Source organism: Podarcis tiliguerta, assembly GCF_965153285.1.
Source record: "Podarcis tiliguerta genome assembly, chromosome: 8".
In the NCBI taxonomy this organism is placed as follows: Eukaryota; Metazoa; Chordata; class Lepidosauria; order Squamata; family Lacertidae; genus Podarcis; species Podarcis tiliguerta.
Window position 1 is genome coordinate 14,072,426 of NC_139541.1, and position 26,745 is coordinate 14,099,170.

Sequence of the window (26,745 nt, forward strand, 5' to 3'; positions counted from 1 at the left end):
TCAGTCCCTGCTCCTGCCAACCTAGCAGTTCGAAAGCATGTCAAAGTGCAAGTAGATAAATAGATACCGCTCCGGCGGGAAGGTAAACGGCGTTTCCATGTGCTGCTCTGGTTTGCCAGAAGCGGCTTAGTCATGCTGGCCACATGACCTGGAAGCTGTACGCCGGCTCCCTCGGCCAATAATGCGAGAAGAGCGCCGCAACCCCAGAGACGGTCACGGCTGGACCTAATGGTCAGGGGTCCCTTTACCTTTACCTATGCACTCTAATGGTATTACATATTCATCTGAATGCAAGAGCAAAGGGGCATTTTTAAATTAACGAGGTTTCCGGAAAAATGCTAAATGCCAGCTGAACCACCCATCAAGCTTACCACACTCAATCCATCACTTAAAAACTGTCCTGAAATATATTAGTGGTGACACCCAGGTGCCATCCAGAACGGCTGCCCCAATGCAGCATTGTGCTCACCTTGGTGGAGACGCTGCGGCTGCTGCTGCTGTCATGCATGAAGACTCGCAGCATGTGAGGGATGAGTTGGGGAAGGTAGAGCTTGAACTCCCCGCCTAAGGCCACCACGATTTGCTCAATGAGGAGGATAATGGTGCTCTGTATTGAGTTGTTCACAACCCAGAAGTCCTGGAGGGAGAAAGGAGTTAGAGGTGAGGACACTTTGAAAAATACAAAGCTAAAGAACGCTTAGCGCGTAGGATGAATTAGGGAGGCTTCAGGTGACTCTCAAGTCCTCCAAAACTTAAGATCCCACACAAACGGCATCTATTGCCCAGTCCAGCGGGCTGTTCTCACCGTGGCGAACCAGATGCCTATGGGATGCGCATAAGCAGGACATGTGCGCAACAGTATTCTCACACACATGATCCGCAGCAGCTGGTATGCAAAGGCAGAACATCATGGCTAGTGGGTATTGATAGCCTTACCCTATATGAATTTTGTCTAATCTCCTTTTGAAGTGGTTCAAGCTGGCAGCCATCACTATGCCTTGCAGTGGTGCATTTCAGTTTTAACTATGTGCTGTAGGCCTCTGCACCATGCTGTAATACAATCCTCCTGCCTCTCACCTGGCTTTATAAATGGGTCTGCTTGTTATGCAGCCCACCAGGCAGACTGCCAGAAGAACCTGAAAGGATTATTACCTCCAACCCGAAGAGAGGGAAATGATTTTCTTGTAAGCAAAGCAAACTTAGCACACATGACCTGGAACAAAATAAACACCAGGGCATGGACCACAACCACCACCAACCCAATTTCCCTTTCCAGTGCAGAGCAAATAAAACCAAGCCAGGCCTGACTTCAATAAAGAGTTAAATCTTTACCACCTGATGCCTCTTAAGAGGATCAAAGGGAATCTGGGCCCAGTAAACCACAAAACTCTGCCTTAATACATCTGTGCCATATAAAATGCTTCTAATAAATTTTCAAGGTATATATCAGAGCTTTTTAATGCCCAGCTGTACTTTTGGGAAACCTCTTCCCAAAATTAAGGTGCCGAAGCTGGTGGCTCTCATGCCTCCACAGTGCCTCAGCTGCAGGACTTTTCTGATGTTCTCAGCTGCTGCTGCCAGTCAGGGCAGATAACTAGATGGGCATGAAGTTGCTCCTTGTGCCCTTACAGAGTCCATGTTTTCTGCAAGGAGTCTTTTAGAAGAAGCACTGAGCTAAAAGGCAGCTATACTTACTCTCATAAGGGTGACAATTTCATCCATGTAAGGTCGGATGTGGCTTCTCACAAAGGACACCAACATCCCCAGCTGCTGGAACAGGAACTGAAAGGAGCAAGGAAAGGGGTTATAGAAACGTAGGTAAGGCTTGGGACAGAGCAGTTCTCAGGAAATCTTGCTCACAAGCTCTTTACACGCTGCTATGGCATGCTGCAAACACAGGACTAAAATTTGCTTTGGAGCCGTTTCGGTGAAGTTCACAGACACTCCTGTGCACAATTCAAAACCTTGGGTGCACACACACAAGAGGCATTCAAACAAGCCACAAAGCATCAAGACATGCAAGTGCTGACACCATGACTGGAGCGCCACAGAACTTCGCCAACTCATCCCGCCCCAACTTGTCCCACCAGCCAAACTCACTCAGGGTTTTCATGATATCCAAGCCATGTACCCCACTCCCCCCTCTCTCAAACTCTTTCGCTCTCATGTGCCTAGATGCATTTGTAAGCACACGACACACAGAAAGAGAATCAACATCCTTTTCAGAAGAAAAGATGGCCAAGCTCTATGCTGAAAGTTCACCTTTTACTATATAGTCAGTATCTGTTTGGTGGTTCAGCTGAACAATGCAACAGGAAGGGGGGGGGGACTAGCTCTGTAAATTTATTAGGAGGCTGTTGCAGAAAAGCGTGGGAAAATAGCTGTCTGTGCTGAAAACTATTTTGTGAAAAACAGGTTCATTCACTGTTTCTATGACCGTATTAAATATAGGTATATTCACAAAAAATAGTGAGTAAAATGGCTACTATTGAGACAGGTTAGGTTACATGTTGGGCGGGGAGACTACTTGCATTTTGTAAGGACTTAACGGGAATGTGTTTCCTTTCCTGGGGACCTTGTTAGCTTAGTTCACGCCAGGGTAAGTTGTCCCCAAATGAAGCCTGCTTCTTTTTGCTTACCTCCCATGCTGGGTGTTGCTTCATGACACAGTGCCTTTGGGGAGGGGAGAACCATGTGCTGAAATAGGCTCAAAGCCTGTTGCCTGGCTGGCATGCCATCAGCTGAACAGCTTTGATGCCATGGAATGTTCATAAACATTCCAAATTTGGGGGCGGGGGAAAGAGGTACAAGCAACAGAATCTGAGCAGCAAAGCTTTCATGAGGGAAGCAAAAGGTAAGTTTGGATGGGGTTGTGTGGGTCTGGCAGAAAGGGGAGCAGAGACAAGGGGTGCAGAGTCAGGCGGGGTGGGGGATGAGGCCTGAAAAGGTACAGGCTAATAAGTCTATAGGGACTCCTAGGTAATGGAAAAACTGTGTGGTGTATACAGGAAGGGAGAAGTGAGCAGGCAAAGGAGCAGGGAGGACAAAGAGGTGAATTTCACATATTGCCAACATCTATATTTGGGTCTGCAGGTTTCTTTTGTACAGTACTTCCATTTATTTTTATTAAAGATTTTCTCGGTTTACAAAAGTACATGCCTTGCCTCTTTTTTTCAGGTTGTACAGTCTTTCTTACAAATCAGTTACATTTGTTGTGAGCCATTAGTGTTGAGTACAGTATAAGGTTGGGGAAGAAGAGCGGGGAGAGGAGAGGTTAGGTGGTGAGGCTTATTTTCTTTTGTATAGTGTATGTGTGGGGTTTTGTGTCAGCGTCAACTGGGTAGGTTCTCTTTCTATTCGTTTACTGCATTATTACCTTTCCTTGGCATTGATAGGTATTGCGGGGCAGGGTGTGGTTGGTTGTGTGTGGTTGGTTGCAGTGGGGTTTGTTTGCATTTGTGATGGGAGAGGGGAGGGATTGTTGGGTAAGGTAAGCTAGATTGTATTCATATGCTGTCAGTAGATTCTTGTTGTCGTCTTCAGTACTTCCATTTATCAAAGATGTGTAACACTGAGCTTGACATAAAGCTGCCTTTGCTTGGGAATACGAGATGCTTTCTACACATCACATGAAGTGCCCTGTTTAGGTGTTTAAATGCCGTATGTACCCACCTCAGCTCTTCTCCCCAGCACACTTTCACCATCTTCTTTTACCTGAAAATTTGTAAAAAGAGTAGGCAAAAGTATGTCGCTTTCAAGGAAGTCAGATCAAGTCTGGTCCAGGCACCCAGAGCACCAGAATTTGGCCTTGAAATCCACAAGTTGTTTTGTTCTGGGAGAGAACCAGCCGGTGGCGGCTGCAGTCCTACAAAGGTAACTTTAACAGCAGCGCATGCCGGGAAAGCTCATCCCACATACAACACACAGCTCCAACCAAACATACGTTCCCAGTTTGTCCACTCTACATACATGGAGCTCAATCCAGGGAACAACCTGAGCCCTGTTACCTCTTTAATGTTTTGAATCTGTGCTAATATTTTAAGAGATTTTGACAGGGCTTGCACAGGCCCTAATTCCTCCAAATTGCGCTCCATTCGGGAAGCAAAATCAAGCAAAAAGCAGCCGAGTCCTTTGTGGGTCCCAGTGCAATTTCAATAGTTGTTTTCAGTTTGGCAGACAAATTGAAAACTCGTGTCTCCCAGCCCATTGGGTATGCCGATGACAAAGCAAACACCCCCTTTTTTTTTTGTTTCAGATCCTTACCATCCATTATTATAATGATTTTTAAATGAATGATACAGCCTTGCAGTTTGCTTGAAGCGGAACATAAATTTAGGCCGCTGTTTAGTTCTTTGGTGGCAAGCGGCAGCATATCCACAATCAACCACAAGAGTTTCTCGAATCTGATATAAACACCATAGGTTATATCCAATCTTAGTCCTCTTCAGAGCAAGTCCATTGAAATTAATAGGAACATAAGAAGAGCTTGCTGGATCAAGCCAATGGCCTATGTAGTCCAGAATGCCTGTGGGAAATCCTCAAACAGGATCTGAGCACAAGAGCAACTCTCCCCTCCTGTGGTTTCCGGCAACGGGTGGCGCTGTGGGTAAAAGCCTCAGCGCCTAGGGCTTGCCGATCGAAAGGTCGGCGGTTCGAATCCCCGCGGCGGGGTGCGCTCCCGTTGTTCGGTCCCAGCGCCTGCCAACCTAGCAGTTCGAAAGCACTCCTGGGTGCAAGTAGATAAATAGGGACCGCTTACTAGTGGGAAGGTAAACGGCATTTCCATGTGCGGCTCTGGCTCGCCAGAGCAGCGATGTCACGCTGGCCACGTGACCCGGAAGTGTCTTCAGACAGCGCTGGCCCCCGGCCTCTTGAGTGAGATGGGTGCACAACCCTAGAGTCTGTCAAGACTGGCCCGTACGGGCAGGGGTACCTTTACCTTTTACCTATCCGGAAGCATTACTGCCTCCACTGTGGAGGCAGAGCACAGCCATCATGGCTGGTAGCCATGGATAGCCTCCTCCTCTAGGAATTTATCCAATCCTCTTTTAAAGCCATGCATGTTGGTGGCCATTACTGCCTCCCTGTGGGAGTGAGTTTCACAGTTTAACTATGCACTGCATAAAGACTTTTTATTTGTCCCGAATCTTCCAACATTCAGCTTCAGTGGATGACTTGGAGCTCTAGTGCTATGAGAGAGGGAGAAAGACTCTTCTATGTCTACTTTCTACGTGGCATGCATCAGTTTATAAACTTCTATCATGCCACCTCTTCCTCACCTTGTCTCTGAACTTAAAAAGTCCGAAACACTGCAACTTTTCTGCACAGAGGAGTTGTTCAACCCCCTTGATTATTTTGCTGGCTCTTTTCTGAACCTTTACAAACTCTACGACATCCTTTTAGAGGTGAGGCAACCAGAACTATACACCGTGTTCCAAATGGAGCAATGAGGATGACTAGCTTAGGTCCATTAATTCCAATGGATCTACCCTTATAAACTTAATTGGATACAACTCTATAGTTTTAGAATTAGAATTGAAACTTGCTCAGAGCAACCCGGCACCTGCCAGAACCGTGATGGGGACCAAGGTAGGGGAGTCTGGCCAGCTGCGGCATCACACATGTGCTTCCCCTGCTGACGGTAGTGAGGGCAGCAGCCACAACCACAACAAAAAGCAGCAGACGACTGGTATAGAGGTCTGAAGGTTACAACAGGCAGAAGGGCAAGGGAGACCAGCAAAAGCTAGCTCAGAGCAAAAGAGACTTCACAAAAGTGGAAGCCACTAAATAGCAGGTCTTCTAAGGCAGCGGCGAAGAATGGTTAGTAACAGACGATGTTCCAAAAAAGATTGAAACAGAGACGGGAAGCGGTCACTCACTTTTGCAGCATGCCTGCAGACACGGACAACTCAGCAACGCCCCATATTTCAGGAATCGGCCTTCTTGGTTTTGTTTTCTCAAAGCCGATTCTGGTTTCAGGGGAGGGTGGAGGAGGACAGACAAGGGCGCACTCACCTCGCGGATGGCACCATCACAAACCCGAATGACGTTGAGAAAGGTTGGCATGACCTGAGGCAGGAACTGCACACACTTGAGCCCGAGAGACTTGAAAATGAAGGTGATGGCTTGGACCACCATTGTGTGGTGGTGGGACAAGGACTGGTCCCGGAAGATCCTCATGAGGGCCACCATGGAGACGGCAGGGTAGAACTCATCCAGGGGGAGGTTGCCCATGTTGACCAGCATCTCGCTGGTGCTATAATCGGCTGAAAAGGGAGGGAGGATTAACCACAGATATTGGGGGCAGGGGCTATTATGTGATCACTATACAGTGGTACCTCAGGTTAAGAACTTAATTCGTTCTGGAGGTCTGTTCTTAACCTGAAACTGTTCTTAACCTGATGTACCACTTTAGCTAATGAGGCCTCCTGCTGCCACCGGGCCGCCGCCGCACAATTTCTGTTCTCATCCTGAAGCAAAGTTCTTAACCCGAGGTACTATTTCTGGGTTAGAGGTGTCTGTAACCTGAAGTGTCTGTAACCTGAAGTGCCTGTAACCTGAGGTACCACTGTAGATTGTTGAGTCACTAACCCTAGCCAATGTGAAGACACTTTGGAGCTCCTAGGCTGGGGTCTTAAGACTCTGAGCTTTTATTTAAAGAAGAAGGAGGAAGAAGTCACTAGCCCTTTCAGAAAGAAAACCTTCGAAGTTATTTCTGTGAAATGAGCCAGCCAAGCTGCTCCTACCTGTCAAATGTTTTTGGCCAACAAGTGAAGCTAGAGCTGTGATTGATAAATGAGCTGTTTGGACATCAGTCATCAGAAATCCCTAGGGTCCTAAAATGCTACTGGTTCCCCTTTAATGCACTTTTCCTGCTTCTATCTTATCCTTGGAATCTCAATAGTTTGCCCTTCCAGCTAGGATGCGTCTTTCCTATGGCGGGTTCACCTGAGATCAGGTAGTCCCTGAAACTTATTTTCTGCAGCTACTTCTACTACACAGTAAGCACGGGTGGATGTTAAAGAATTCCCCCCTCCCCACAAAGGCAAATGTGAAAACTTTGCAAGGAGGCTTAAGCATGCCTCCTGTTGTGCAGGTGCTAAGGATCAGGTACCCATTAAAAATGCACTGTATATTTAATTTATAGTACAACTGTATATGTGCCTCCTCAGAAGTAAGTCTCTGTGTTCAGCAGGGCTTACTCCCACAGACACAGGATGGCAGCCTAGGTTTTTGGTTTAGCATTGGGAGGAAGCCAGGTTCATGTACCTTTAACAGAAGATATTCAACAGATTAAGTCTTTTCTAGTATGGAAATACAATCATGGGAAAATCTGTGCCATGACTGTACTCTCTAATTTTGTGCTATGCCACTTCCTACACTTTGTGTCTGGTGCCCCCAGCACTCTCTCTCCAAATTTGCAATGTGTCCATTGCCTCCAAAAGGTTGGTGACGGTTGCTATAAATGACATGTCTCCAGCCTTAGTTTGCCTAATTTATTCTGCAGTTGTAAACCATTTTGTTGAATCTATACTTCTGCCACACTGCATAGAGAGAGGCAAAGGGCTGAATGAAGCACAGTCGCCCCCTGGCCCAATAGAAAGCTTATTCAGCAGCTAATCTCTTGCTTCTGAGAATTGCCAGGCATTGCCCACACCCTTTCAAACCAATCATAATGTTGGTTTCTCAATCCTGAGCATTTGAGGAAGCTGAATTTGGTGCCTTTCCTGCACTTGTAGATTTGCAGCCATAACCCACCAGGGTATCTAGCATGCAAACATTGTGTTTAAACTCAACTGACTGTGGATAGAGCTTGTTTCAGCTCTATCATTACAATGGAGCAAGTATTTGAGGTATTACATGGTGCAGGGGAGTTGAAGAGAACCTCCATGAAACACTAACCCCTCTTTGCCAGGAACTTTCCAGATCCCATCTCTGGCCAAACAAGCGGCTCTGTCAAACAATTTCCTTAATAAATGTTGATCATAAGTCACAGTATTAAGTGGCTTTTCAGTTCTCAGGAAAGCTTACAAGCTAATCAGTTATAGGCACAGCTGGGGAGAGGGAGATTTATAATATCCTCTACTTATTTTTGGCTTTCTTCTCTCCATTTGGCTCTCCATGCCAGAATCCTGGTTTTCCATCAAACTCTAAAAGAGCTCCAGCTCCAAATAGTGCAAAATTGGTGGGTGCTTCATTATGGCTGCTTGTAAGTTTAATTCTGTGGGTTCAGGACTTGGCCAACAGGCATATCATGCCCAATTTTGTAAATCCAGATTGCTACATTTGGGTGCAGGGAGGGGACTCTTTGAACCAAAGGAGAGCAGACTGAGGCAAACATCTGGCAGGCAGCTGCATGGTTCCACCCCATCAAGTAGTTTAGCACCTTTAAACTTTCTAATTCAGGAAACAGCTACACAAACAGGCAGAAAGAGACAGGAAATGAGAAAAACTGAGCTGACGTGTGAGGTTTTCATGGGCAGCTTCTCCTCAGAAGGGGAGCCACAATTTTTGTGGATGTGGAGACAGTTTCACCATTTAAAACCAGGCTGCTATTGAAGGCTAAACTGCCCATCAATTTCCTTTCTTTTAAGAAGGATGGGTAGATCATCATGTCTAAATAAATAAACAGAGTGGTTATTTGCAGGAAAGGTTTCAAACAGAAAAGTCTATGATTGCCACTTCTAGCCCATAGCTTGACTGAAATCTAAAGGGAATGGAAGCAGCTCGGTGGGAAAGCACAGGTTTTCTCATGTTCAATCTCCAGGGAGGGCTGGTAAAGATGTCCTGTCTAAAACTCTGTGGAGCTACTGCTGGTCAGCATCAACAATACCGAGACTTAGATAAACCAGACTCTGTATAAGGCAGCTTCTTATGTTTCAGCTCCCGCCAGCTTCAACCCAGCACAGCCAGGGGTTAGAGATGATGGGAGCAGTAGTTCAACAACATCTAGAGGACTACAGGTTCCCCATCCCTGCCATTTAATATGCAGGCTAGGGGGCCTGTGGATTACATTTCCCAGCATGCTGCTATCACAGAGAAGGAAGGTACATGTGCTCCATTGAGAAAGGCCGATCTACAAACAAAAATGTATGTTTCTTTCTTCACATGTAAATAGATTGAATCAACCTGATCAATCTATCACATTCCATATAACTAGTCTATGAAATTGCAGGGTTTTTTGTGTGTTTTTTAAAAAGAAGATAACATCCCTATATATCACCCATGTCTTCTGAGGAGAATCAAGGAAGATCACTGCTTATCAACACTGCTGAGCTATTAATGTAATGTTGGGGAGGGGGTTGGCAGAGGAGTGGTAGTAGAAACCATCTAGCCCATCCTCACAGCAGCCCTCTGAACAAGGTCTCCACCTATTTCCATTTTATCGATTCAAGCATGAGGTACAAATATTCCAACTCGTGTATACATTTGCGGGTGGAACTGCGGGTTAAAAAAATCCACGCACCCCACACCTCATCCACCAGCCAGAGGTCGCCAATGGGATCCAAATGTTGCTTAGACTCCAACTCCCAGCAGCCAGAATGTCCAATGGTTCAGGGGATGGTGCTGGGAGGTGGAGTCCACAAACATCTGGAGGGAAGCCACATTCTATATCTTGGTCATAAGAATTTTGGGGGACAGGAGACCCAGCACCAAGGCTAAGAGCTCTTCCTTAAAGCAGACTGAATCCCTGGACCTCCCCTTTCTGAGTCTACTTACAAGAATCTTGGCTTGATTTAGACTCTGACAGGCTGACAGCAGAGGCATCCCGCGACTGGTCTATCATGCCAATGTTCACTTTGTGCTTGTATGGATCCAGTGCCCCCAGGAGGCCAAGGACACGGATAGCCTAACAGGAACAAAAGATTGGGGGGAGGGTGAGACTCATCATGGTTCAAAGGAAAGCATCATCAAAAGAAGCATCACCAATGCAAAAGGCAGACAATAACTGTGAAAGCACAACTCAAACCAGCAATTCCAAGGACAGAATTTTGGCTTTCAGCTGGACAATCCTAAGAGTCTCAGATGTGGCTTAAATATAGATAGAGAGACAACAGTGACTGATTCAAAGCTGGGAAATTACCAGATGAGATGATTCTACCAGCCAGCCATCAGCTAGGAGACACTTTGTGTCACTGTTCAGCTCCCTGATTACTTTATCAAGCCTTCTCCACCTATTTATTTAATTCGCATGTTATAAATATATTATAAAGCCTACAAATATGGTATAAAACCTCAAAGTGGTTTACAAAAAGCCCTTCACGTTTTCCCACACTACTGTCACCCTATCATAAGCTTTAGAGATCTTTAAAAAGTACATCACACATTCTTTAGAAAAAGTATTGATTTAAGTAATCCTGCCCCCCCACAACCTATGGAGCACAATTTTCACAGTAAAAAATCAAAACGTCTCATATTTCACCATGGCCACCTGTAATCATTCAACAAACGATTGTGTGTGTTGGTCAAATTGGTCAAAGCACGAGAGAACATACTTCCATTCATCCCCTTTAGCATGAATTCAAGAGAATTTTTACTAAGCTTGCCCTTGTTTCTCAGCCCATAGATGCCTACCTCTCTCCGGGTACCCTGGTTCTGCTCCGTCTTCAGGAAGTTCAGCAACACCTCCAAGAGAGTTGGATATTTCCTATAGGGTTCCACCACATAGCCAGTGCTGGCCACCAGCTGACCCAGGGTCCAGAGAGCCACCTGGAACAGATCCGCCATAAAAAAGAATGCTTTTTGTTTTTGTTTATGAGACATAGTTAGGAGTCAACTGGCTGGTTGGCTCTCTTACCTTAACCTGGTGACCTCCAATGTTGTAGGGCCCCAACTCAGGTAAGTCACACTCAGAATGTCCAACAGCAAGGGGGTGATGAGAGTTAGGAGCCCAGCAACAAACAGAGCCTGCTGGAGCAGGACAACAGCCCATCTATAGTCCAGCATCCTGTTCCCACAGTGGTCAAACAGATGCCTGTGGGAATTTTGCAAGCAGGACCTGACACAATAGCACCCTCCCCTCTTATGGGTCTAGCAACTGCTGTTCAGAATTACTGCCTGCAACCACAGAGGCAGAGCTGAGCCATTGTGGCTAATAGCCACTGATATCATTCTGCAGGTCACCAGATTGGAGAAGGTGGCCTTAGACATTAAAAAGAAAAAGTCTGAGAGATATAGGGGCAAGGAAGGGCAATTTGGCTTAAACGCCAAAGGTAGGCACTAAGTCCTTTGCTGATTTTTTAACATTGTGCCTCCCAATCTTCCTGGCTTGGGGAATTACCAGCGTGGCAGTGAGCTCCAAAAATTCACTCCAGATCGCTTGGAAGTTTGTGTGTTTTGTGTAAGTTTGGCTCATTCAATTTATACATGGCTTCCCACTAAAAAATGTCCCAAATCAAAACTAAAGAAAATGCAATACTAAAATCAAAGAAATATTTTTATGAACAGTACAGTATCACATCATTGCTGCTGCCCCAAACACCTAGGAAAACAAATGTCAAGGTGGGGACCAGGCAAGTCTCCCTGAAGAGAGCATTCCATACATGTGGGGCTATCACTGAGAAGGTTGTGATTTATGAATAAAGGGAGGAGGTGGCTTCCTGAATGAGCACTTTGCAGGTTTTTTTTGTCCTATTATTGTTCTTCTAAATTTGGTATTAATGTCTGTTATGCTATTTGTATTTTAAGAACTGCAAGTAGCTTAGAGGCATCTTTTTGTGAAAAGTGATTCTTATTATGAAGTTTGATTTGTACAATATTCTAAGATTAGAGAGGAAAATCAAAAAGGCTTTCATGAAAGCAGGCCACGCTGCTCACCTGTCTCTTAGCAAGTAGGGAGGAGTCTTGGAGCATGTCCATGATAATGATGAAAAGCTCATCCACCCATTTCCTCATCTCCAGCCCGCTAACCTGATGAGGGAGGAAAAAGAGGATTTGGCGGGTGAGCAGAAGGAACAGAAAGTTTACAGGCATGAAGTGACCGTGGCAGCGCTCACACTGCCATAAAAAGTGTGGCTCTGTCAAGCAAAATAAAATTCCAAACTTCTAGAGGTTTACCTGTGCCAGTTCACCAATAGTAGCCAGGACGTTATTGATTACTCCAGGGTTCGGATCAGGGTCAGGGTCTTTCAGTTTCACAATCAGTGCCTGTTGAATGACATGCAGAAGGAGGAATTTTGATCAGGGAGGAAAATAAGTCTGCGCTTGTGGCCCATTTCAGCCAAGCATTCATGCCCCGCCCAGAAAAGCACAGCGGATGTAAATCATTCAATTAATGGCGTAATGTATAAATGAATTCGGGGGGGGGGGGGCAACCACCCTACACGTGCTATGAAAGGCCTACCTTGAGAATGGGTTCCATATAGGGGCGGATAAGTCTTGGGGCATTGGAGACCAGGTGCCCCAACATCCTTGCACTCTGCTCTTTGATCCTGCCAACGCCACTGTGCTCCAGCTCTGTCAGGATCTGAAGGGGGGGAAAAGATGCCATGGAGGTGAGAGCTAGTATTTCCCCAGTTAGAAGGAGATTGGGAAGTAAATAACAGGCCTACAACTCCCATTCTCAAGCAGCAAAAGATTATCTTTCTCCATCTGGTCCTTATCTCTATGTAATGGAACAGTGGACTTTAGCCTACAATGGAAGAAGCAAAGATAATGAAGAAAAAGCCTGCTTGTAACATCAGGCCAGGTCAGGGGTGGTTTCAGTTTTGGTCAGGACATCAGGCTGCTGGTTGGCTAGGAAGCTTCACCCAAGAACACACAATGAAGTCTTGACTCTCCACACCAAAGTTCTTCAACTTGAGTCCCCAGATGTTGCTGGACTGCAACTCCAATCATCTGCAGCCAGCTTAGCCAATTGCCAGGGATTATGGGAGCCGTAGTCCAACATCATCTAGGGACTGAAGAATGAAGGCCAACTCAAGCATTCATATTCTCTCCATCAATTGCACAAACCCACATTTTTCCTCCTTAGTTGGGGCATATGCAGGGAAAAGTCCAAGAAGAAAACTAAAAATGCAATGGGGGATCTTTGAGGTCCTCCTAATCTGCCCTCAGGAAGCCCCCCTTGTATGACTGCACAAACACATCCCCATCTCCAAGGGAAAGGTTATAGTTTAGTTGCAGAGCACTTGCTTTGCATGCAGAAGGCCCCAGGTTCAAACCACAGCTAAGGCTAGGAATGCCCCCTGTTGGAAACGCTGGAAAGCTGCTGCTGGTTATTGTGCTAGATGGGCCAATGATCTCTGTGAGAAGGCACCACCATGTTGTCCCCTGGGCCCTATGCCATGTGGGGAAAGAAAGATCCAGCCAAACAGAGTGTACACTCTGCTTGCCCACACTTTCCTTTAGACAGGGGTCAGCAAACTTTTTCAGCAGGGGGCCGGTCCACTGTCCCTCAGACCTTGTGGGGGGCCGGACTATATTTGGGGGGGAAATGAACAAATTCCTATGCCCCACAAATAACCCAGAGATGCATTTTAAATAAAAGCACACATTCTACTCATGTAAAAACACCAGGCAGGCCCCACAAATAACCCAGAGATGCATTTTAAATAAAAGCACACATTCTACTCATGTAAAAACACGCCAATTCCCAGGACTGTCAGTGGGCTGGATTTAGAAGGGGATTGGGCTGGATCCGGCCCCTGGGCCTTAGCTTGCCTACCCATGCTTTAGACCTTTTCACTGCCACCAGGTGAATGAGTGGTTTGAACCTGGCTGCCTTTCACAAAACAGCCCTTGTGTCTGCTCAAGGACAACTCAAACAGCATGGAACTTGGCTCCAGATGTAGGGATGTATAAACAGAGACAAGTGTTAATGAAATCAAGTTAAATGTTAACTAAAAAGGGAAGGAGGGAAGTTCTTACAAAAAATAGTTTACATAGAAAAACCTATAGAAAACAGCATATCTCAGCAATGGAGCAAAATAAATGGTTAGCCACAAAACCAGCTCTCCCCCGCAGTCACATTCCCTAAGACCACAGACTTACCAGGCAGTTCTTCACATAAGACTTTTCTATGATCCTTCTCACTGGTATATATCCTTTGTGAGAGACCCTCCTTGATCTGAATACTAAAGAAGAACTGTGGGTATGGTCTGGGGCTAGGTGACTCACAAGCCTAGCAATCAACAAGGTTCAAGGAAGCTTTTAGGTTTTAAATCTCAACTCAAGACAGGCTACGTGAGATCCCTCACATCTTCAATGGTTTTCCCACCTTCCAATCTGAGCGCCCAGACAGGTCAGGCTTAACAAGTTAACTCCATATTCCCCAAGCAATGATACTAGACCTGACTATTCAATTCATTTCCTTCCCCATGTGACACAGTACAAGGCAGATTCTTCTGTCGCTATGACAAGGTCCCTTAAACAAAACCTAGAGAAGTGCACCTGGAACGTGGTCAAAACAAGGGTGTAGTGAAAGAGTTGTATTCAACTCAGGCCACATTCACTCCATGTGCTTAACTTGCCATGACCTCCACCCAAAGAATTCTGGGAGCTGTAGTTGATTAAGGGTGCAGAGAGTTGTTAGACCTTCCTATTCCCCTCACAGAGCTACAGTTCCCAGAGTGGTTTAACAGTCAATCCCTTTTCGCAGGGAACTCTGAGAATTGTAGGTCGGCAAGGGGAATAGATGGGTCTCTTAACAGCTTTCAGCACCCTTAACAAATTACAGCTCCCATAATTCTCTAAGGGAGGTCATGACTGGTTAGTGGTTCCACAGTGCTTTAAATGTATGGTGCAAATGTGGCCTCAGAGCAGACCCACTGAAATTAATAAACTTAAGTGAGTCATGTCCATTAACTTCAATGAGCCAACTCTAGCATTGGATAAAACCCGATCACCTCTGAACTGGAGCAGGGCTCCCTGTGCTTCCAGGGCCACACAGTTTTACCTTCTTGGTGCCACTCCGAAATCTTTCAACTCCCATTACCTGAATCAGCATCTTGCGTAGGAACGGCATGACGAAAGCCGGGTTCATGCTGCTCAGCCGGCCCACGGTGCAGATGCCGAGTTCGCGGATTTCAAACACCTGGTCATTCAGGGCTACAAAAAGAGCCTGCAAGTTCTCCGCCTGGGCCAGGTGTGCATCGAATCGCTCATCCAGGGAGGCCAGCACACAGTATCGGATGTCAGGGTCTGAAAGAACACATTTGAGCAGGAGGTGCTTGAGTGAAGCCTAGTTTAACAGTGCTGAATGATATAGTCAAATCACAGGGAGGGCATTGCTTCTGTGCCTGTTCTCTTGCTAGAGGAAGACATAGAAATGCCAGAAGCCGCCTCATACTAGGTCCGTCCAGTCCAGTAATGTCTGTTCTGATTGGCAATGGCTCTCTAGGGGAAGGGTGGCTAATTCCCAAAAACTCCACTGATTTTGGCAGCAATAACAGGGGGATACAAAGTAGACACCCCAATGAGCCCAGCATCCCAATGACCCTCTCTGATCCATCAACTGATGGGTGGGGAGAGGTCAAGAAACCCCTTCCACAGCCAAACTGAGGAGGTGTGCCTGGGCATGTATATTTAAGATTATGAGAGCATATGTAGTGACCACACCCACTTCTGACCACTAGCATGCATCCTCCAGCCCCTCAGAAAGTGGGCCAAATGTGAATGTAGCCTTTCGGCCAAAAAAGGTTAGGCAGCCCTGTTCTGAGGTCTTAGGGAAAGAGAAATGTTGCCCATCATTTACTACTCGATTGTTTTCACCAGAGATGTCAGGAACTAGATCTGGAACCTTTCAAAGAAGGTGCTCTCTTACTAAAGTAATGTTGTTCTCCAGGAGTTGGCATATCACAGCACCCTGAAAAACTGATTATTGGGAGTTAAACTGCTGGCCTACCCAATGATCAGAACAGCAAGATTAAAGCAGAAGGGCGTGGGCACTGTTCATATCCTTTGCTGGGAACCTGATAAAAGCACCATGGAAGTGACAAGCCTACCCCTGGCCTCTGCACTCACCTGGGTCTGTGATACCGACCACCAACAGTTTGCTGAGGACATCCGCCACCACCTGCACAGCAGTCTGGCTGACGACATGGGTGTGCCCGCTAATCAAGTGAATGGACGGCGTGAGCAGGCGCGAACATGTGCGAGCCGCCTCCATCCGGACCTCCTTGTGCTCGCTGTTGAGGAAGTGGTCCGCACAGTGCCGAACAAACTGAGTCAGTGAATGCCCTAAAAGGGAAGGGGGTGGGGGGTGGAACGGATGGATAAAATATTTTGCTGCCACCCTCACACATGAGACGCACTAGCAGGGGGACCCTGCTGCCCCTCTTAGTTAGGATTTCAATTTGTTTCCTCCCGCTGCTGTCACTCACCTTCAAACTCAAAGCTGCCCAGGGTGCGGAGCGCAAGTGTGGTGCTGCCCACGTCGTTGGTCTCAGGGATATTGGTGAGGCTGGGAGAAGCCAGCTGGTGGGCCAAGCCTTTTGGCATGCCTGGATGGCGCAGGGGCCTGTGCATCAGAACCATGGAGAGCATCTTCAGCAGCCCGTCCTGGATCTCCTTCTTCAGCTGGGGGATCTGGCGACTCAAGTCGTACAGCACGGCTGTCAGGGCAGGGCTGAGGGCAAGACAGAGGTCCACACAGGTCCTTTAGCTTGGCAAGCCATTAAGCAGGGGGTTCAAATCCTTTTACAGGTCTCTCCTCATCCTCTAGGCTGAAAATAGAGAGCTTGTGCCCCTCCAGATGTTACCAGGGTGCAACTCCCATCAGCCACTGCCAGAACAGCCAATGGTTAGGAATGATTGGAGTTGTAGTCTAGCAACACCTGGAGAGCTACAGGCTCCCCACTTCTGTTCCAGTCCAATAGTCCAGTCTTATTGGGCAAACTCTTTTGCAGGCTTTGGTGGTGTCAAAGCCCACAAAAGATTTTTTTTTAAAAAAACCCAAAGTCATTTGGGTCTATTAGGAAAAGTCTCTCTATCTTTCTGACACACAGATTAAAAAATCATCAGAAATGTCTTGGCAGAGTCCTTCCAGGCCTGAAAACAATTCCGGCCTCAGACTAGTTGCCTGGATATAATTCCCAATACAGTGGTACCTCAGGTTACATACACTTCAGGTTGCATACGCTTCAGGTTACACACTCCGCTAACCCAGAAAAAGTGCTTCAGGTTAAGAACTTTGCTTCTGGATAAGAACAGAAATCGGGCTCCGGCGGCGTGGCAGCAGCAGGAGGCCCCATTAGCTAAAGTGGTGCTTCAGGTTAAGAACAGTTTCAGGTTAAGAACAGACCTCCAGAACGAATTAAATACTTAACCTGAGGAACCACTGTAGTTGCCAGACTCCTACCAAGAGGGTTGTGGAAGGTCAAGAGACAAAAGAATTCAGCTCTCAAACTTGCCCCACTTGTAATAATGATTAATAAAAATTTCTTGCTTGTTTGCTTGGGCATTTGCCTCACAGGAGATATTTAAAATGACAGAAGTTGGACATTGAGGCCTTCAGAGGAATTCATGTGGAATTTTGGAAATACTTTAAATACCAGCACACACTCCATTCTGGAGAGACACATGGAGACCTTGACATTTCACGGAAAAACAGCAGCTTCCTCAGAGCTAACAACACATGCTGCACTCTGCGTACCCCCTACACCTGACAGAGGGGCAGAATATGATTAACAGCACAATCCTAAATTGCACGGCACCGGGATTAGAAATACCACCCCTGCTATGCCAGCAGAATGCTCACTGCATCCAATGCAAGGCCAGCTCAGGAGGGGGAAAGAAAAACACACGGGTTGAATAAAGAAAAACTCTGCCAGTGCCCACCAACTGGGAACTGTGCCAGCAGCAACACCCACGTACCAACAACACAGGAAGGTGAGCCAATGGATTCATGACGATGGGGACACACGTGCTCCCGGCAAACACCCCTGCATCATTATTCCTTATTATTAAAATTCTATATGGCCCTTCCTCTCAAATGAGGTCCATGTCAGTAATTAAACAATGCAATTAATACTTTGAAAAAGAGTCAAAACTTCTGGGATGCTTCAGCACAAACATGCACACATAGCCCAATGCTCTCCTGGCAAGATAGCAGTAATGGGTGGCATGGGGTAACACACTTAAACTGTATCTTATATCCCTTCAGCTCCATTCTTCAGAGGTGGTGCCCAAGGGATGCATTCCTGCATGGGCAACACATGCCAGTATGGGATAGGGGCCAGAGGCAAAGAACAAGCGGGGCAATGGATGCTGCTCTCACCTTTGTACAGTAAGCTACAGAAGTCAGGTGTTAAGACATCACAACACCCACATCCCTCCATCCCGGCAAGCGGGAGAAACTGTCAACTGTTCTAGGACACATTCCAGCCAGGTAAAAGCACTCAAGGAGGAGAGTCCTGGGGAGAGTCCAGAGGGCCAGATCGAGATGCCTCGAGGGCCCCATTGTTCCCCAGCCCTGCAGGGAACACTGCTGCACTTAAACAAGAGGCATGTGTCTGCAACCATGAAGTGGGCATGCACCAAGGAGAAGCCACCAAGTGCAACAGCTCCGTGGGGTAAGCCCACTTGATGTTTCAGATGTATTTGGGGTAGTGCTAACTAAGTATTACCCAGGGCAGACCCACTGGGGCTAATTTAATCATGGCCATTAATTTCAGTGCATCTGCTCTGAGTAGAACGAGCACTAGAGACAAACCCTGCCCCCTCCAGGGTTGCTGCAGTGTTTGCAGCAGGACCCAAAGAGAACATGCTAGAAATGTGGGTGGTGCTTAAAGCCTGAAGCGGAGCCCTAGCCAGTTGTGACTTTTGAAAAAAGGCTAGTGGTTAGCAGAGGGAAACGCAAACCCACAAGTGCCACACAGTGGCTGGCAGAGGTAACGGATCATCCCTACCTCAGCCCTACAGCCAGCATGGGTTCCAGAAGCTCCTTGATGTCTTGCTGGATGGAGGGCCCCATCGCACGTGCCAGCATACTGATACAAGTAAAGACTGTGGCATCCACCTGCACCGACTTCTGCCTCCTGCTAAAATGCATCAGAATTACAGTTTCAAGAAGAAGGAAGTGGAAGTGTCATCCTGAATATCATCCTATTTGTATAATAATTTCTCCTGCCCCCTGCTGCCCCCAAGACAAAGGTACACTACCTAAGGACGAGCCAGAAGAAAACCCAGAGGGTGTGTTATTATTATTACTATTACCATTATCAATTTGTAAGATCCCAGGGCAGGTTACCACAATTAAAATATAGTGTGTGTGTGTGTGCGCACGTGTGTGTGCATTTGTGCGTAATGTGTGTGTTCTATTTGTGTGTGTGCATGTTTCTCCCTATATATGTATGTGTATAAGTTATATCAATGAATCGTAGGTGGTTTATGTGAATTTGTTAACATTGTGTGTGAATGCATTAATGGAATAATGTAATTATACTTATGCTTTTAAATATGTTCCGAGTAGCTTGGAAACCTTTAAATCATATTAATTATAATTTTGGCACAAGCCCAATTCTTGGCAGCTTCTGTATGTTTCAGAAGAAACACCGGGCAAAAAATCATTCCCTCCCAGAGATCATAGTTTGGAGATTATCATTTAAAAGGGAAGCCCGTGAACACTTTTAAAAAACACCACAGCAGTCTCCTGACCTTTGCATGCAGCACACTCACTTGTGGGTAAGGTCCTTTGGTGGGAGGGCAGCCTTGATAATTTCAAGGACTTTGGGAAGGTACACCTGAAATTCTGACCGCACGGCCACCGAGAGCAAGCCCAAGGCCTGGAAAGCAGCAGTTCGCTCCTTCTCTTTTTTGACGCAGCTCAGCACGTGGTTCATGGTGTCTGGAAGGTAGTGGTCGGCTGGCCACACGTTCACATGAAAAAAGGAGAGAGGAAGAACAAGGAACATTATTTCGGGGCTGCATTTGTTCAGTGAGAAAGAGGTTACTGGCCAAATCTGCTCACAAACTTGTTTACCACATGCCCGGCTTTCATATGTGGGTGGGCAATTTTCGGTTAAAAGTTGCTGGAAACAGCAAGAGGGGAGAGTGCTCTTGCACTTGAGTCTTGCTTGTGGGTTTCCCAGAGGCATCTGGTTGGCCACTGTGAGAATGGGATGCTGGCCTTGATAGGTCAGTGGCCTGATCCAGTAAGGCTTTTATTATGTTGGGTTCTGCTTGTGGGTCCTTACCTAGTGAGTGAGGAAGGAAAGGCAGTTTGCTTATGCTCAGAGGTCATTCACAGCCACCAGCCAGTATGCACAGAGAAATAACAGCTGTGGCTAAGGCATGGCTCTGGTTCCAGGGCACCAAGAAACACTCAGTTGAAAGTAAGCACAGAATCTGGAAGTTCTATCCCAGCCTTTCCCAAGCTGAAGCACTTCAGATATTTTGGACTACCACTTCCATCAGCCTCAGCCAGCATAGTTGTAGCAGTAGGATATGTTCCACCCAGTCACCACCAGTCTGTTGTAGAATAAGTATATTCCATTCTGTACAGGAATAGCAAATGGGTTTGCTCCTGCAGTCCCATCTCCTCCACCTGTTGCCTCCTGCAAATGAAATTTTAAAATCCCGCCTCTGAAAAAGCAGCATGCAAGGGCGCTTTTACCTGTGAAAGCAGAAGGACGAAAAGCTGCCAGGCGTGGCAGTAAGCTGAGGACAGTCATTTGGATCAGAGAGTTCTTGCTGCTTCGGCACTTCAGAACCCAGTAGCACACCTGAGAGACAGACAAAAGGTAAATGTCTTGCGGCAACAGAACAGAAAATGAGGCTTGAGATGTATGGTTGGGCCATACCACTTCAGACTGTAGATGTGTGGGTGGTTGACTGCAGATGTGTGGGTGGTTCTTAAGAGATGTGAAGGGCTGCGATAGCAACCAGAGGGGTCTTTCCCCCCTGCAATATTTCCAGTGGAGAAAAAAAATGGGGATCTGGGGATAAATGGGGGCAAAACCTCTCATGAACAATTTTCTTTTGTAGAATAGTGAGAGAAATGCACTTTAAGGGATAGTTTTAAAACACTGTTTGAGATACACTTCAGTCCCTCTAAAATGGTTTAAAATCTGCAGTACACAGTAAGTTCAATGGCTGTCTACTGTAGAATTATTTATCAGTAATGATCTATATTATTATTTGTTGTTTTGTTGTTGTTATTATTATTATTTTCAATTTATATGCTGTCCTTTATCAAAAGATTGTAGGACAGTGTACAACATTAAGAACATTTTATGGAGCATAGTTGTAAAAACATAATAAAAAGTATAATAGATAGCATAATAAAAAAGTAATCACAGTAACTTTAACTTTAGTATTAGACACATACATTGGTTTGTATCCCACTCAAGTCTCACCGAAAGCAGACCCACTGAAATTGATAGACCCAAGTTAGCTATGTCCATTCATTTCAAGGGGATGTATAGCCTATACAGAGTAGGCCCACCAACATTAATGGACATGGTTAACTAAGGCCTGTTAATTTCAATGGGTACATTCTGAGCAAGACCAGTACAGTATTGGATATAACCCACCAGACCTACTCCAAATAGGACAAATTCTGGTTATCTGAATGGGAGCCGGAGTAAACTCATATAGAACCGGCAGAGAGTCAGAACCAAATGGGAGGGATCTCATTACCTTTTTCTTGGAGGTTGGGACTGTTGCATTCAATGTAAGACTGTCTGTAGGAGTTGGCAAAGGAAAGAGGTCCCTGAAAGTTGTGGCTAGTAGCTCTGAAATGAGCATGGTGAGGTTACTCCAGTCCTTCTCTGCTCCTTTCCAGGATGGAAAGGATAGAAGGTTTGTATGGAGAGGTTCTCCGTCCATCAAACCTCATCTAAACGAATGTCCTTTGCTCCTTGTATTTTTGCATCGATCAATCAGTTTCTAACAAATAGCTCTGTCATCTACCCACAAAATAATGTTTTATTTAAACACTACTGATTTTCACATTTGAACCCATGTCAGATCATAAGCTGGGATATGAAACTATGGATGAAGTTAATTTACAAAACCATTTGCACTGACTTGAAGTTATATCTGATTTCACAAACTATACTATGGGTCTTTGCTCTGCCTTAAGAGGCTGGTACACCGCAGAAAGAAGGACCTTACAAGCTGAGCAGATGAAAAAGCAGCGCAGTATCATGGTTGGTCTGTTGCATGCATGGAACAGATTGCCGCAATAGCTGAAATGAGCCACATTCACTGCTGCACTCATCAACAAGTATGTATAACCGCAGAGCTTGTTCAGAGGGAAATTTTGAACTGGGCGCATAAATTATCTCTCTTCAGCAACAGGTGAAAAGATGAACAGAGGGATTCCATAACTCCAAGGGATGCTATTCAGGCTGTGCCTGTCTTGTTGCAGTTTGAAGGGCAATATAAGGGGGGGGGGTCTTTCAAGCTCACCTGGTCGAACTTCTCTTCCATGAGTTCTCTGCAGCACCGACTTTCTACCAAGGTTGACTTGGGTGGGACAGGTGATGCGCCGAAACCCATTATTGGGTGGGGGCTGTAGCCCAGTAGCCCCACCAAGGCATTGGACTGCTGAGGCTGAATAGACTGGAAGCTGGAAAACGGGGTGATGTGGCGAGGTTTGGTCCCAAAGCCCAGCAGGTCTTTGCAGTATTTGTCGTGCACCATCTGCTGCTGTGTAATCTCCTCCATCTCTTCTCTAAGACGCTGTGGGGAAGGGAAGGAAGAGGATGTTTAATGCTGCTTTTCCTGGCCACCCACCCCAGCATGGAAGGCAACAGAAGATCAGCCCGCTTGGGCTTCTCCTACCAGATGCCCTCCAGATTTTTTGGGCTACAGTTCCTGTCAGTGTGGCCTATGATCATTTACCTCTTTGTTACATGTCTATACCTGAGCTTCCATGCAGCCTCCTCCACTAAATACACACAGCACTATCATTCCCAAGAACCCCTAAGGCAGGCACGGCCCAACTCGGCCCTCCAGCTGTTTTGGGACTACAATTCCCATCATCCCTGACCACTGGTCCTGTTAGCTAGGGATGATGGGAGTTGTAGTCCCAAAACAGCTAGAGGGACAGGTTTGGCCATGCCTGCCCAAAGGAGATGGAATCAGAGATAAATCCAGTTCATCCGCTGTGCAGCTATGTCCTAAGAAAATGAGCAAAAAGAGTAGGGGGAGAAGGATATATTTTAAAAAATCAAAACAAGATCCTTTGTTTCAGGTTAGCATTGAAGATGGGGACTCAAGTCTGGGAAGGTTGATGAACCCAACCCGAGAACATGCTCCTAAATTGTCTGGAACACTCAAGAGAGTCATTGGGTTCTATGCAAAATCTGAACACATAATTCCTTTGACCTTTTACAGTCTTGGCATATTTTGGTTGCTTTTCTGCCATTTAATGGAGAGGAGGAGGAGGAGTTTGAAGAGGTTGTTGGCACCTGGTCACTGCAGGCAAGTTAACAGCTCACAAATATTTGCAATGCAAGCTGACTCTAAAAAGTCATCATTGGCCCAACCAGACCGACCTCAATATATTTGTGGGCTCTGATTCAAATCAGCAACCTTAAACTAGCTGACAGAAGAACATTAAGAACTCTGCTGGATCAGGCGAATGGCACATTGTGCTCTCACAGTGGCCAACCCGATCCCTATGTGAAGTTCACAAGCAGAACCTGAAGACAACAGCACTCTCCCTTCCTGCCGTTTCCAGCAACTGATACTTTGAAGCATTGCTGACTCCAACTGTGGAGGTGAAACATGGCTAGCAGTCACTTATAGCTGTATTGTCCCATGAATTTGTCTAATCCCCTTTTAAAGCCGTACAGGTTGGTGGCGATTTTGTTGCCTCCTATGGGAGCTAGCTTCATAGCTCAACATCCAGAGTAGCACCCAGCTGTGCCCCCTTCTTATCAACTCACCTCTCCTTCCATGCTGCTGATCCTCACCAGCTCATTAAGGATAAGCAAGGCCCCATGGATGCGGTCATCGCGGTTCATACCCTTCTCCTTGGCCACAGTTTCATCAAAACCCTTCTCAGCTTCCTCGTATGTTTGCTAAAATGACATTATTATTATTACTTGGCATTTATATAGCTGTTTTTCTTACTGCTCAAACACTTGTATCTTATTCCTTCACACTGTCAAGCAAGTCAGTGTTTTATCTTCATTAATAAAAGAGTTGGGCAGCGAGGCTGAGAGACATGCCAGCAGATTTATGGCTGAACTGAGATTTCCACCAAGAATGCCAAGGCTTAGAATGCTGAGAGCCAGTGTGGCATAGTGCTTAAAGCACCAGACCAAGAGTTGGGAGTCCAGGGTTAAATGAAGGTCATTGGGTGATCTTGGGTCAGTCACCACTTCTCATACTAGCCTTACAGGGTTGTTGAGGAGGGGGAGCATTATTTACAATAGTGTGGCATGGATAGGAGCTTCTTCCACCCACATCAGCCCTGAAAGCTTTCTCCTTACTCGATACCACTGTGGTTTCTGCATCTCTTTTGACTCTCGCTGGGTAGTCAGGATGAGGCAGGCTCGTAAGGCAGAAACGGCTCCCTCACGGATGGCCTGCTTTGGGTCCCACACAGCCACAAAGATGTTGTCGAAAAACGGCTGCACTTGCTGGAAGAAGAAGGTGGGGACGCTAATTGCCAGCTCTCGCAGAACCAAGACCTGGAGGGGAGGTAAGAGTGAAACGATAGGAGTCAGGAAGCAGAAACAAGAAATCAGATGCTTACTAACAGTGCTGGCAGGCACACACGAGGGTCATGTCTTCTGTCTGAAGATCATACAAAGAGCAAGGTAGAGATTTGTTCATACCCCACTTCTAACTCACGAGACCAAACTAGATACAACAGTAAATGCAGCTTTGCATTTAACACACAGGTTTTTTGAGAAACACAAATAGCATCTGATGGGGGAGGAAGTTTACAAGGTCACAACAGGAGTGGATGGAGAGTTGAATTGTTTCTTCCCCTGCTGTGGTTCTAAGGAGAAACATATCTGAATCTGGTGCTTGCGGGGCGGGGGGGGGGGTGGAATCTGTCATTGAGCAGGGTTGAGCATCATCAACAGGTTACAATTCCAAAAGTTATTTGGGGAAAGCAGAGAGTCTTAAGCTGGTATAATCCCAAACGCACGTTTCATAGCACAATATGCCCTTAGAGCGGTTAACTTCCTGGACAACCCTGCTTTATGTTATGGTGCAAAGTTTGGTGTTTCAAAACAGCACTGGTTAAATGTATGGTGGGTAGGGAAGACACTGAGATGAGGAAGGAAAAACAGAGAAGGACATGACCAAAGCTCAGACATTTGCTCACAGCTCCAGATTTCCCCTTGAAGTACCGCTCCTGAAATCCTCAAAAGCCCTGCAAGCTGTTTGCATCCAATGAATGGACTCTTACCGCTGCGTGCCTCCGTCCTTCATTCCTGTCGGCTCCCAGCCACTCCAGAGCCCGCTTCACTTCAAACTCCACGTATTCCGCTGTGAAGGTGTCACCTGCCATTGCCAGGCGCCCAATGGCCTTGGAGGCCATCTCCATAACAACCGGGTCATTCGAGGGAAGGAGATTCCTTAGGTAATTGGCAAACCTGCCAATACGGGTGACATTGCCTCCCTCAACGCCAATTAGGCTCGCTGGGGAAAATAAAATAAAAATGCCAGGGGGGTGTTTCAAAAGTGCCACAGCTGGGTAAGACATTGGAAGAAAGCGAATATCCCTACAATTCACTAATTTAAACATAACCCTGCTACCTCTTGCTATGCCACAAACCACCCTAGAGAAAGACAACCCACCATTTTTGAAAATCGTAATTCAGAGGCAGGGGACCTTTATCAGCTCAAGGGCCACCCACCTGGGCGGCGTTCTGAGGGGCCACATGTTGTGGCCGGATAGGCGAAAGGGGTTGAAGCAATTAATGTAAACATTAGCCTACTGTACAAAGGTGCCTTCTACACACACTCACATGCCACTCCTTATCCTTCTTCCAGACAAACAAGAGGCACTGTCAGAGTTCAAGGACACATTCCAGCCAGGCAAAAACATTCCAGGGGGATATGAAGTAGGTCTGAGGAGGGACGCTCAGGCCTAGGGAGAGGCCAGAGATCCAGACAGAGAGGCCCAGAGGGCTTCCTTTGGCCCCAGCCCTGAGGTTCTCCATCCCTGGCTTGGTAAGGTATGTACAATTATCATCCTGCACAGTAAGAGTGAACTCCAAGAGCAGATTCTTACACAGCAAAACAGCACCATCCATACATAAGAGAGGTAACAGCAAGCTTGAGGGAACCCCGGGGTTTGCAGAAAGAAAGAAAAATGAAAGGAAAGAAAAAAAATATTTAGATTTAAAAAAACCAAAGGACGGAGGGAATACACACACCCCAGCAGTCTAATGATGGCTTAGCATGCTCAAGGCTGCTGAACTTGTATTATGAAAGTGAAACAGAATGGAGTATCTTAGGAAAGGAAAGGCTGGCTAGAACCCAAACAGGAATACTCAACACTGTCATATACTGAGTCACAGGTCCAGCAGATTCTGCAGGCTTCTGCTTCTTACAGAACTCCGCTCTGCAGTTTCCATTCCCAATAAGCAAATATCCATCTTTTTGCCAAGCTTTTTCCTAAACAGGCCCAGCTAAGTGGAAATGAAAAATGGACAACAGGTTCACTCACGTACCCCCTCTCCAGCTAACTGGAGGTTTAGGCACCCTGGCAGGAGAGGAGACAGCATTTCAGTTATTTACAATATTGTTTGAAGTTGTGTTTTTATGTACCGTAAGCCACTTTGAATGTTGAGGGGGGGAAAAGGCTAATAATAATAATAATAATAGTAA

At 46.3% G+C, this 26,745-nt stretch overlaps 1 protein-coding gene across 5 annotated transcripts in view; it reads right to left on the bottom strand.

Moving 5' to 3' along the window:
- Positions 1-26,745, bottom strand: part of MTOR (mechanistic target of rapamycin kinase) — a 106,689-nt gene that overhangs the window by 76,584 nt on the left and 3,360 nt on the right. For 2 of the 5 annotated variants that reach the window (XR_014514429.1, XM_083453557.1), the window contains exons 4-21: positions 25,319-25,551; positions 24,387-24,587; positions 23,838-23,972; positions 22,354-22,626; positions 20,555-20,663; positions 19,618-19,804; positions 18,849-18,980; positions 16,323-16,567; positions 15,964-16,179; positions 14,936-15,141; positions 12,344-12,466; positions 12,058-12,147; positions 11,818-11,910; positions 10,576-10,710; positions 9,721-9,850; positions 6,016-6,266; positions 1,696-1,782; positions 470-637 (exon numbers count right to left, since the gene is read on the bottom strand). Coding sequence is in view for 4 of the 5 variants with exons in the window: in XM_083453557.1 (XP_083309683.1) it covers positions 470-637; positions 1,696-1,782; positions 6,016-6,266; positions 9,721-9,850; positions 10,576-10,710; positions 11,818-11,910; positions 12,058-12,147; positions 12,344-12,466; positions 14,936-15,141; positions 15,964-16,179; positions 16,323-16,567; positions 18,849-18,980; positions 19,618-19,804; positions 20,555-20,663; positions 22,354-22,626; positions 23,838-23,972; positions 24,387-24,587; positions 25,319-25,551 (3,014 nt within the window). In the remaining variant the exon portion in view is untranslated. Of the gene's footprint in view, positions 1-469; positions 638-1,695; positions 1,783-3,672; positions 3,715-6,015; positions 6,267-9,720; positions 9,851-10,575; positions 10,711-11,817; positions 11,911-12,057; positions 12,148-12,343; positions 12,467-14,935; positions 15,142-15,963; positions 16,180-16,322; positions 16,568-18,848; positions 18,981-19,617; positions 19,805-20,554; positions 20,664-22,353; positions 22,627-23,837; positions 23,973-24,386; positions 24,588-25,318; positions 25,552-26,745 lie in introns of all 5 variants that reach the window. The other 3 variants (XM_083453556.1, XM_083453555.1, XM_083453558.1) reach the window with 3 other exon arrangements.